The following is a 10,029-nucleotide window of genomic DNA, read 5'->3' as shown; positions in this document are numbered from 1 at the left end:
GTGTTACAAAAGCCATGTGAAAACAAGCCACACTTTGACAAAAACAAAAGACTGGCAACCAATGTTGGATTGGTTGGCTCTGCCAGTGCTTGTTTATTTTCATGTTTCCCATATTCTGGTTGAAAATGGTTACATTGATTTTTCATTATGAATATTTTTTGGAATTACTAGCATGCATCAACACATTTTACTAAATGATGCTTCAGAGAAATAATACCTACAATTTCAGAGTAATTTAGCAAAACGTTTTTATTTTCCTCCTTTAATTTTTTTTCTGACTATTTCATTTTAAACACAAATATTCATCAATGTTGCTTACAAGCTTCTCCAGTCTTTTGCATCTATTCAGAGAGAGTTCTGGGAGCAATATACATAGCCTCATATTTTTTAACTTTTAAAACATCTATGTGCACTTTTTTAGTTTTTTTACTGGAACCACTGCAACCACTGCCACTAGTGCAGTGTGACCTTATAACGTTTATTTAGAGAGCTCACCCTAATAATAAAGGCTTTGCATTAATGAACCATAAATCCAAGTTTGAACAGCATTAACACATGGATACAAATACATGCAGACAGTTCCCTTCCCTGTAAACGGGCAGCCAAAAGTTTTGGGGTTGGGCCTGCTTGTCCCAAGACCACAGACACTTCTAGTGTAGGCTGACCAGTTTCTGCCAGCCTGCCACACACGAGACATGTTGCTGGCCACATGGGGAGAGTGCCTTTGTCACTCTGTGGCTAGTAAAGCCTGTACTGGGTGGAGGTGCTTCTCACCTCCCCCTGCAGGAGCTGTAACACCTGGCGGTGAGCCTCATAGGCTCACCCCTTTTGTTACAGCGCCCCAGGGCTTCCCAGCTAGTGGAGATGGCCGCCCCTCCTGCCACTGCCCCCACTTTTGGCGGCAAGGCTGGAGGAGATAATGAGAAAAACAAGGAGGGGTCACCCACCAGTCAGGACAGCTCCTAAGGTGTACACTGTAATAATGACATGCTACAAATCCCCAAAGGGATTGTAACAAAATATGAAGATGGTGATGACATCACCAAATGGTTCACAGCTTTTGAGAGGGCTTGTGCAACCAGAAAAGTAAACAGATCTCACTGGGGTGATCTCCTTTGGGAAATGTTCTCTGGTAAGTATAGGGATAGGCTCCTCACACTCTGGTAAAGATGCAGAATCCTATGACCTCATGAATGATTGAGGGCTCTGGATTCTCAATTGAGGAGTACAGGATTAGGTTCAGGGGGGCTTAAAAGTCTTCGAGCCAGACCTGGGTTGATTTTGTTGACTTCTCAGTCAAAACACTAGATGGTTGGATTAATGGCAGTGGTGTAAGTGATCATGAAGGGCTGTAGAATTTGTTTATGAAGGAATACCTTTTAAGTAATTGTTTCAATGATAAACTGCATCAGCATCTGGTAGACCTAGGTCCAATTTCTCCCCAAGAATTGGGAAAGAAGGCAGACCACTGAGTCAAGACAAGGGTGACCAAAACTTCCACCGGGGGTGACCAAAAGAAAGGGGTCACAAAGCCTCCCCAGGGGAAGTGTTGAGACATCCAAGGGAAAAAGTATAGAGTCTTCTACAGGGCCCCAAAAACCTGCACAGGAGGGTGGGTCCAAAGCCTCTTCACAATCCTCATTTGGGTACAGGGGTAAAAACATTGATCCCAAAAAGGCCTGGTGTCGCAGCTGTAATCAGCATGGACACCAAACCGGCAACGAGGCCTGTCCCAAGAAAGGTTCCACTTCAACTACTACTCCAGTTAGCATTGGAATAGCCAGTCTCCAGGTGGGATCAGCAGTGTGCCCAGAGCAAATCAGGGTCCACACTGAAGCTACATTAGACTCTGAGGGTGGGGTGGACTTAGCCACACTAGCTGCCTGGCCGCCTAACATGCAAAAATACAGACAGTAGCTCTTTATTAATGGGACTAGAGTAGAGGCCTGAGGGATACAGGTGTCAGTGTCACTATGGTGACAAACTGGTTTCCCCAGGACAATACCTGACTGGACAAACTTATCCAGTCACCAGTGCTGACAATCAGACTAAAGTACATCCCATGGCTATGGCTGAGGTAGAACTCAAAACCCATGCAGCCATGCTGGGTATCCCTGAACTGGTGTGTGTCAAGACTAGGGCACAGTGCAGAGCTCAGGGTGAAAAAGAAGTGTTGGAGTCTGGAATAATGGCCCAACCTTCCAAGAGGAAAGGAAAGAAGACTGGGGAACCAGCTTCAGCACAGAAAAAGAAACAGAACCTCACTTCTCAGGAAGAAGTTCTATCCCCTGAGGGAACTGAGCCTATGGAGTTAGAATCTTACCAGGTTGAGCTCTTGGGCCCAGGGGTACCGTCAAGGGAACAGCTGTGCAAGGGGCAAGCAACTTGTCCCTCTCTTGAAGGCCTATGGCAGCAAGCTGCTGAACAAGAAAAAGGATTTGTCAGTGGAACATACAGGGTCTTTTGGGAAGATGGACTCCTTTACACTGAGGCAAGAGATCCCAAACCTGAGACTAGGACTAGGAAACTAGGAAAGTCGTAGTGCCTCAGGAGTTTAGGGAGTTCATCCTGACCTTACCCCATGACATTCCCCTTCCTGGGCATTTGGGACAAACCAACTATTTGCCCAATATGTCCCAGAAGTTTAAGGAGTTTTGTACCTCCTGTGCCATCTGTCAAGCCAGTAGTAAGACAGGTGGCCATCCAAAGGCCCCCCTAGTTCCACTTCCAGTGGTGGGGGTCCTCTTTGAAAGAGTGGGAGTGGATATAGTGGGTCCACTTGAACCTCCCAGGGTATCAGTATATCCTAGTAGTAGTGGATCATGCTACTAGGTACCCTGAAGCAATTCCCCTTAGGTCCACTACTGCCCCTGCAGTAGCCAAAGCACTCACTGGTATTTTTACCAGAATGGGAGTTCCTAAGGAGGTGGTTTCCGACAGAGGTACCAACTTCATGTCAGCTCACCTGAAACATATGTGGAATGAGTTGTGGGTGACTTACAAATTCACCGCACCATACCATCCACAAACCAGTGGTGTTGTTGAGAGATTTAACAAGCCATTGAAGGGCATAATCATGGGGCTCCCTGAAAAACTCAAAAGGAGATGGGATGTCCTCCTGCCATGCCTGCTTTTCACCTACAGAGACGTGCCTCAGAAGGAAGTAGGGTTTTCCCCCTTTGAACTTCCATTTGGCCATCCTGTTAAGGGACCACTAGCTCTTGTGAAAGAAGGCTGGGAGAGACCTCTCCGTGAGCCTAAGTAAGATATCGTGGACTATGTACTGGGCCTACGTTCAAGGATGGCAGAGTACATGGAAAAGGCAAGTAAAAACCTTGAGGCCAGCCAACAGCTCCAGAAGATTTGGTATGACCAAAAGGCTGCTATGGTTGAGTTTCAGCCAGGACAGAAAGTCTGGGTTTTGAAGCCTGTGGCTCCCAGGGCACTTCAGGACAAATGGAGTGGCCCTTACCCAGTACTAGAGAAAATGTCAGGTCACCTACCTGGTGGACCTAGGCACTAGCAAGACCTCCAAGAGGGTGATCCATGTTAACCGCCTAAAACTCTTCCTTGGCAGGGCAGATGTAACCATGTTAATGGTTACAGATGAGGACCAGGAAGCAGAGAGTGAACCTCTCCCTTATCTCCTCTCCACTGACCCTAAAGATGGCACAGTAGATGGAGTGATCTACTCAGACACCCTCTCTGGCCAACAGCAAGCTGACTGCAGGCAAGTCCTCCAGCAATTTGCTGAGCTCTTTTCCCTAACCCCTGGTCAAACACACCTGTGTACCCATGATGTGGACACAGGATACAGCCTGCCTGTCAAAAACAAAATATTCAGACAGTCTGACCAAGTTAATGAAAGCATTAAAGTGGAAGTCCACAAGATGCTGGAGTTGGGAGTGATTGAGCACTCTGACAGTCCCTGGGCTAGCCCAGTGGTCTTGGTCCCCAAACCTCACACAAAAGATGGCAAGAGATAGATGACATTCTGTGTGGACTACAGAGGGCTTAATTCTGTCACCAAGACATATGCTCACCCCATTCCAAGGGCAGATGAGCTGATTGACAAATTGGGTGCTACCAAATACCTGAGTACCTTTGACTTGACAGCAGGGTACTGGCAAATAAGAATGGCACCAGGAGCAAAAGAGAAAACATAATTCTCTACATCTGATGGGCACTACCACTTTACTGCGACACCCTTTGGCTTAAAGAATGCCCGTGCCACCTTCCAAAGGTTGGTGAATCAAGTCCTTGCTGGCCTGGAGTCCTTTAGCGCAGCTGATCTTGATGATATTGCTGTCTTTAGCTCCAGCTGGCAGGATCACCTGGTCCACCTGAAGAAGGTTTTTCAGGCCCTGCAAGCAGCAGGCCTCTCTATCAAGGCATCTAAATGTCAGATAGGGCAGGGTACTGTGGGTTACTTGGGACACCTTGTAGGTGGAGGCCAAGTTCAGCCACTCCACCCAAGATCCAGACTATTCTGGACTAGGTAACTTCAAAAACCCAGACTCAAGTCAGGGCATTCCTTGGCTTGACTGGTTACTATAGGAGGTTTGTGAAGGATTATGGATCAATAGTGACACCCCTCACAGAACTTACCTCCAAGAAAATGCCTAAGAAAGTTAACTGGACCTTGGACTGTCAAAAGGCCTTTGACACCCTGAAGCAAGCAATGTGCACAGCACCAGTTTTGAAAGCTCCAGATTACTCTAAGCAGTTCATAGTGCAGACAGATGCCTCTGAACATGGGATAGGAGCAGTCCTGTCCCAAACAAATGATGATGGACTTGACCAGCCTGTTGCTTTTATTAGCAGGAGGTTACTCCCCAGGGAGCAGCGTTGGAGTGCCATTGAGAGAGAGGCCTTTGCTGTGGTCTGGTCCCTGAAGAAGTTGAGACTGTACCTTTGTCTCCACAATTGGCACCACCCTGACACTCAGGTTAGTCCCTTGTAACTGGTACCCCTAGTACCAAGGGCCCTGATACTAGGGATGGTCTCTAAGGGCTACAGCATGTCTTATGCCACCCAGGGGACCCCTCACTCAGCACATGCACACTGCCTCTCAGCTTGTGTGCGCTGGTGGGGAGAAAATGACTAAGTCGACATGGCACTCCCCCCAGAGTGCCATGCCCACCTCTCACTGCCTGTGGCATAGGTAAGGCACCCCTCTAGCAGGCCTTACAGCCCTATGGCCGGGTGCACTATACCACAGGTGAGGGCATATGTGCATGAGCACTATGTCTCTACAGTGTCTAAGCAAAACCTTAGACAATGTAAGTGCAGGGTAGCCATAAGAGTATATGGTCTGGGAGTTTGTCAAACACAAACTCCACAGTTCCATAATGGCTACACTGAAAACTGGGAAGTTTGGAATCAAATACCAAACTTCTCCAATCAGTTGTCGTCTTCCTCCTTCCCTTGACATTGACTAGACTGGAGAGGACTTTGAGACGGTGACCCTACAAGCAGGACCTCCTTAGTGTCTGTGTGGACTGAGGAATGCCCTCAGGAAGACCCCTATCAACTACCTCACATCCACAGCATCCTCTGCACCCTTCATCCCTTGCATCAGGACCAATTCCATTGGAATAATCTGCATCTGACTGTGGAATGCTTCACCTGTTGAGTAACTGTTCTTGAGGACTTGGTTGGTCAACCTGACTGGCTTCTGACTGGAGTTGGTCTCCTAAATTGACTCTAAGTAACAGCTTTGCATCTAGCCCAGCTTTTTACTGGAACAATTCTTAAAATTTACTAATGCTAGTTTGCGGTTAAGTCCATTGTTTTGACGTATTAAGTCTTGTAAAATCTATATCTTCTGAATCCTGTGGTGGATCTTTTTCATTTTGGTGTCTAAACCTAAATACTAATAGTCTATTTTCATCAGTTGGTGTCAGATTACGTGACTGTAGACTTGATTTCTTCCTCAATTGTGTTGGTGCTGTTTAAATGCTTTAGTGTAGTTATTCTGTGTAAGCCTTCCTGCTCAGTGCTACATCTACCCTGGATTGAGCTGAGGATTTGATAGACAAAACCTTCTGTTCTTAAAGGAGTTGGTAATTGTATTACTTGGTGAGGTTTCACAACCGCACCATATAATTCACCCCATTTCCGTGCAAAATTACACTGTAATATGGTGATGATGATTTTTAGTTTTGCATTGTAACAATAATAAAACAATGAAACTGTTTAAACTTTCAGAGGAAGAAATTAATTAAATGGCATTTAACTTGGCAAAATGTGTTTCATGTCCTATTGCTATTTCTTCCTTCCAGGATTCATATCTTGATCCAAATACCCCATCAAGATGGAATGCTGCCCCTTATTTCTACCATGCCTTTGCACAACTTGCACTTTCTTTTGTCCGAGTCCATTTACAGACATCAACATGTCTGCTCGAACCTGGTTACCATCAGGGACCTTAAAGGCATCTCAGGTAATCTTTTATTACATATATATTTTTGATTATTACATCTTTAAGAATGCCATTTCCTGAACATATACCATTTCAATATTATTAAGGAGAAGACATGTGGCTCGGTCAGTGGAGTTCCTGTCCCTCACTCGTGATTGTTCTGTTATGTAATATAATTTATTTCTTTGAAATGCATGCTTGACGACCTAAAGAGAAAGGAGGGACCTCTTTTTGGTCTCATATTGAAATTTATCAACTTTATCACATACAATAAACTTGAACAAACCGGTTATGCATGCACAGATTAATGTATTGTTTTGTACCTCATTTATTACCTAATAAAAAACTGAGATGGAGAATGTTTAGAGTTGGTTGCATATTCATATGGATATTTATATAACCATTAATCTGGAGCAATACCTTTATCATAAGTTATACACTGAAACGTTGTACAGTTCAGTGACCATCACCATTGTGATTAGTTACTGAAAAAAACAAATATTTAGACACTGAAAAAATCAAGGATGATAAAATACAACAATAATTCTACATTAATTCTGTTAACTATATCTCTGTATGTTAGCTTTCTGTCTAAATTTTTGAACGTTTGTAGTCATTAGTGAATAGTAACCTCAGAATGTTGATCATCTATATGTTCAAGGCATGTGTGGCTGTAGATACACATGCTTAGATTGTTTTCTTCTGCTAACAGATTCGGACATGTGCTCCTCTGCTCCAATTCAAGACTACAGTCTGTCATTTCTCTGATACTGTTGGTAATATTTTAGATCGCGGTTCGATTACTATCTCCCTAGTTTAACTTCAACATCAAATTCATCCGGGGCTTTCCATTCAGCTGCTGCCCTCTTGGACAATCGCTCTTTGGGGCAGAATTTCTCTTTGGCATGTCCACTTGGTGATGGAAAGGATGCCTTTTCGTTTTTGTCCTTCCTGCCATGCCAAGTTCCCACACACCGACTTATATCAGGTGTGTAACTTGTGCTTGTCTCCCAACATGAAAAGACAACCTGCGAGGCCTGCAAATCTTTTTACTCAAAGAAGACACTTTGAGATCAAAGAGCTAGATGACTTAAAACGTTTCAATGCAGTACTGAAGACAAGCCGGACCTCTTTCGTTCAGAAGACCGAGAACTTGAGGTAGAGGCCCATCCATCGGCTGCTGACAAAGGCACCCTTTCTCCTGATGAGAGCACTGGGTCCGATATGGAAATGCATGACATCACTCCAGGTCAAAACATGAGTACTGTCCCCCTCTACCACGGCTGCAGCAAAGGTCAATTAGAACTCCATCTACACCAAAAAAGACGGTTGTTGGGCCACTGCTGCCTTCTAGCCATGGTCGGCACCAACTGGCTAATTCGGACACGTCCAGCCTTGGTCTAAACAGCAGATCGTCGACCCCCAAGCCCACCACACTGGACTTGAGTAGACCATCAGTGCAGATCTAAAACACCTTTCCACCTCAGTGCTGAGAAAATCTGCTTCGGAGCCGAAAGCATCAGTGTAGTGACTCTGTATATACTATTTCAAAGTAAGAAATAGTGTGCACAGATTCCAAGGGTTCCCCTTAGAGGTAAGATAGTGGCAAAACCAGATAATTCTAATGCTCTATTTTGTGGTAGTGTGGTCGAGCAGTTGGCTTATCAGAGGGTAGTATTAAGCATTTGTTGTACACACACAGGCAATGAATGAGGAACACGCACTCAAAGACTTACTCCAGGCCAATAGGTTTTTATATTGAAAAATATATTTTCTTAGTTTATTTCAAGAACCACAGGTTCAGGATTTGCAGTAAACACTTTAAATGCAAGATACTTCACTTATGTACTTTAGGAACTTTGAATGAAAACAATATCATGTACAGTCTTTGAAAATAGCTTATTGCCATTTTTTTAAAATAGACACAGTGCAAAAATTAACAGATCCTGGGGGAGGTAAGTAATGTTTAGATTAGGAGGCAAGTAAAACACAAGTCTCAGTCCTGGGGCATAGGCAGCCCACTGTTGGGGGTTCAAGGCAACCCCAAAGTTACACACCAACAGCTCAGGGCCGGTCAGGTGCAGGGGTCAAAGAGGTGCCCAAAACACATAGGCGCCTATGGAGAACAGGGGTGCTCCGGTTCCAGTCTGCCAGTAGGTAAGTACCTGCTTCTTCGGCGGGGGAGGAGGGGGGGCAGACCAGGGGCGTTTTGTAGAGCACTGAGGGGGACACAAGTAGGCACACAAAACACACCCTCAGCGGCACACGGGCGTCCGGGTGCAGTGTGCAAAGCAGGCGTCGGGTTTTGTATTGGTTTCAATGGAGGGACCTGTGGCCACTCTAGCCGTGCAGGCAGGCACGGGGGCTTCTCGGGACAGCCAAAACCTGGGCAAGGCAGTGTGTCGCCTGGGGGTCACTCCTGCGTCGAAGTTCAGTTCCTTCAGGTCCTGGGGGCTGCAGGTGCAGTGTTGGTTCCAGGCGCCGGGCCCCTTGTTACAGGCAGTCGCGGTCAGGTGGAGCCTCTGGATTCTCTCTGCAGGTGTCGCTGTGGGGGCTCAGGGGGGTCGTCTCTGGTTACTCACGAGCTCGCAGTCGCTGGGGAGTCCTCCCTGAGGTGTTTGTTCTCTGGATCTCGAGCCGGGGGGGTCTGGTGCAGAGTGTGAAGTCTCACGCTTCCGGCGGGGAACGTGCAGTCTTTTAAAGTTGCTTCTTTGTTGCAAAGAAGTAGCTGGTTTTGAACAGGGCCGCTGTTCACAGGAGTTTCTTGGTCCTGTAGTCCAGGGCAGTCTTCGAAGGGCTTCAGAGGTCGCTGGTCCCTGTCGGATGCATCGCTGGAGCAGGTTTTCGAAGTTGGAGACAGGGCGGTAGGGCTGGGGCCAAATCAGTTGTCTTCTTCCTCCTTCCCTGCAGGCTTGTAGGTCAGCAGTCTTTCTTTTTTCTTCAGGTTGCAGGAACCTGATTTCCTGGGATCTGGGGAGCCCCTAAATACCAAATTTAGGGGTGTGTTTAGGTCTGGGAGGGCAGTAGCCAATGGCTACTGTCCTTGAGGGTGGCTACACACTCTGTGCCTCCTCCCTGTGGGGAGGGGGGCACATCCTTAATCCTATTGGGGGAATCCTCCAAACACAAGATGGAGGATTTCTCAAGGCATGGCTCACCTCTGTTCAGGACACCTTAGGGGCTGTCCTGACTGGTGGGTGGTGACTCCTTGTTTGTCTCATTAACTCCTCCAGCCTTGCCACCAAAAGTGGGGGCAGTGGCCGGACAGGCGGGCATCTCCACTAGCTGGGATGACCTGGGGCGCTGTAACAAAAGGGGTGAGCCTTTGAGGCTCACCGCCTGGTGTTACAGTTCTTGCTGGGGGAGGTGAGAAGCACCTCCACCCAGTACAGGCTTTGTTCCTGGCCACAGTGTGACAAAAGCACTCTCAGCATGTGCGCAAGCACATGCTGGGTGTGTGGCAGGCTGGCAGAAACTGGTCAGCCTACACTAGAAGTCGGGTAGGTATTCAGGGGGCATCTCTAAGATGCATCAGTGTGCATTTATTGTGCTGAGAAGTTTGATACCAAACTTCCCAGTTTTCAGTGTAGCCATTATGGAACTGT

General features: G+C 46.6%; 1 protein-coding gene across 1 annotated transcript in view; it reads left to right on the top strand.

The window, feature by feature from the left end:
* FRAS1 (Fraser extracellular matrix complex subunit 1) overlaps positions 1 to 10,029 on the top strand; it is a 1,443,020-nt gene that overhangs the window by 902,428 nt on the left and 530,563 nt on the right. Inside the window, exon 16 of the mRNA XM_069205798.1 lies at positions 6,285 to 6,445. Coding sequence (XP_069061899.1) covers positions 6,285 to 6,445 — 161 coding nt within the window. The remainder of the gene's footprint in view (positions 1 to 6,284; positions 6,446 to 10,029) is intronic.

The sequence above is a fragment of the Pleurodeles waltl genome, chromosome 1_2 (assembly GCF_031143425.1).
Source record: "Pleurodeles waltl isolate 20211129_DDA chromosome 1_2, aPleWal1.hap1.20221129, whole genome shotgun sequence".
Taxonomy (NCBI): domain Eukaryota; kingdom Metazoa; phylum Chordata; class Amphibia; order Caudata; family Salamandridae; genus Pleurodeles; species Pleurodeles waltl.
Note: the sequence above shows the minus strand (reverse complement) of the source record. Positions and strands in the feature narration are given on the sequence as shown.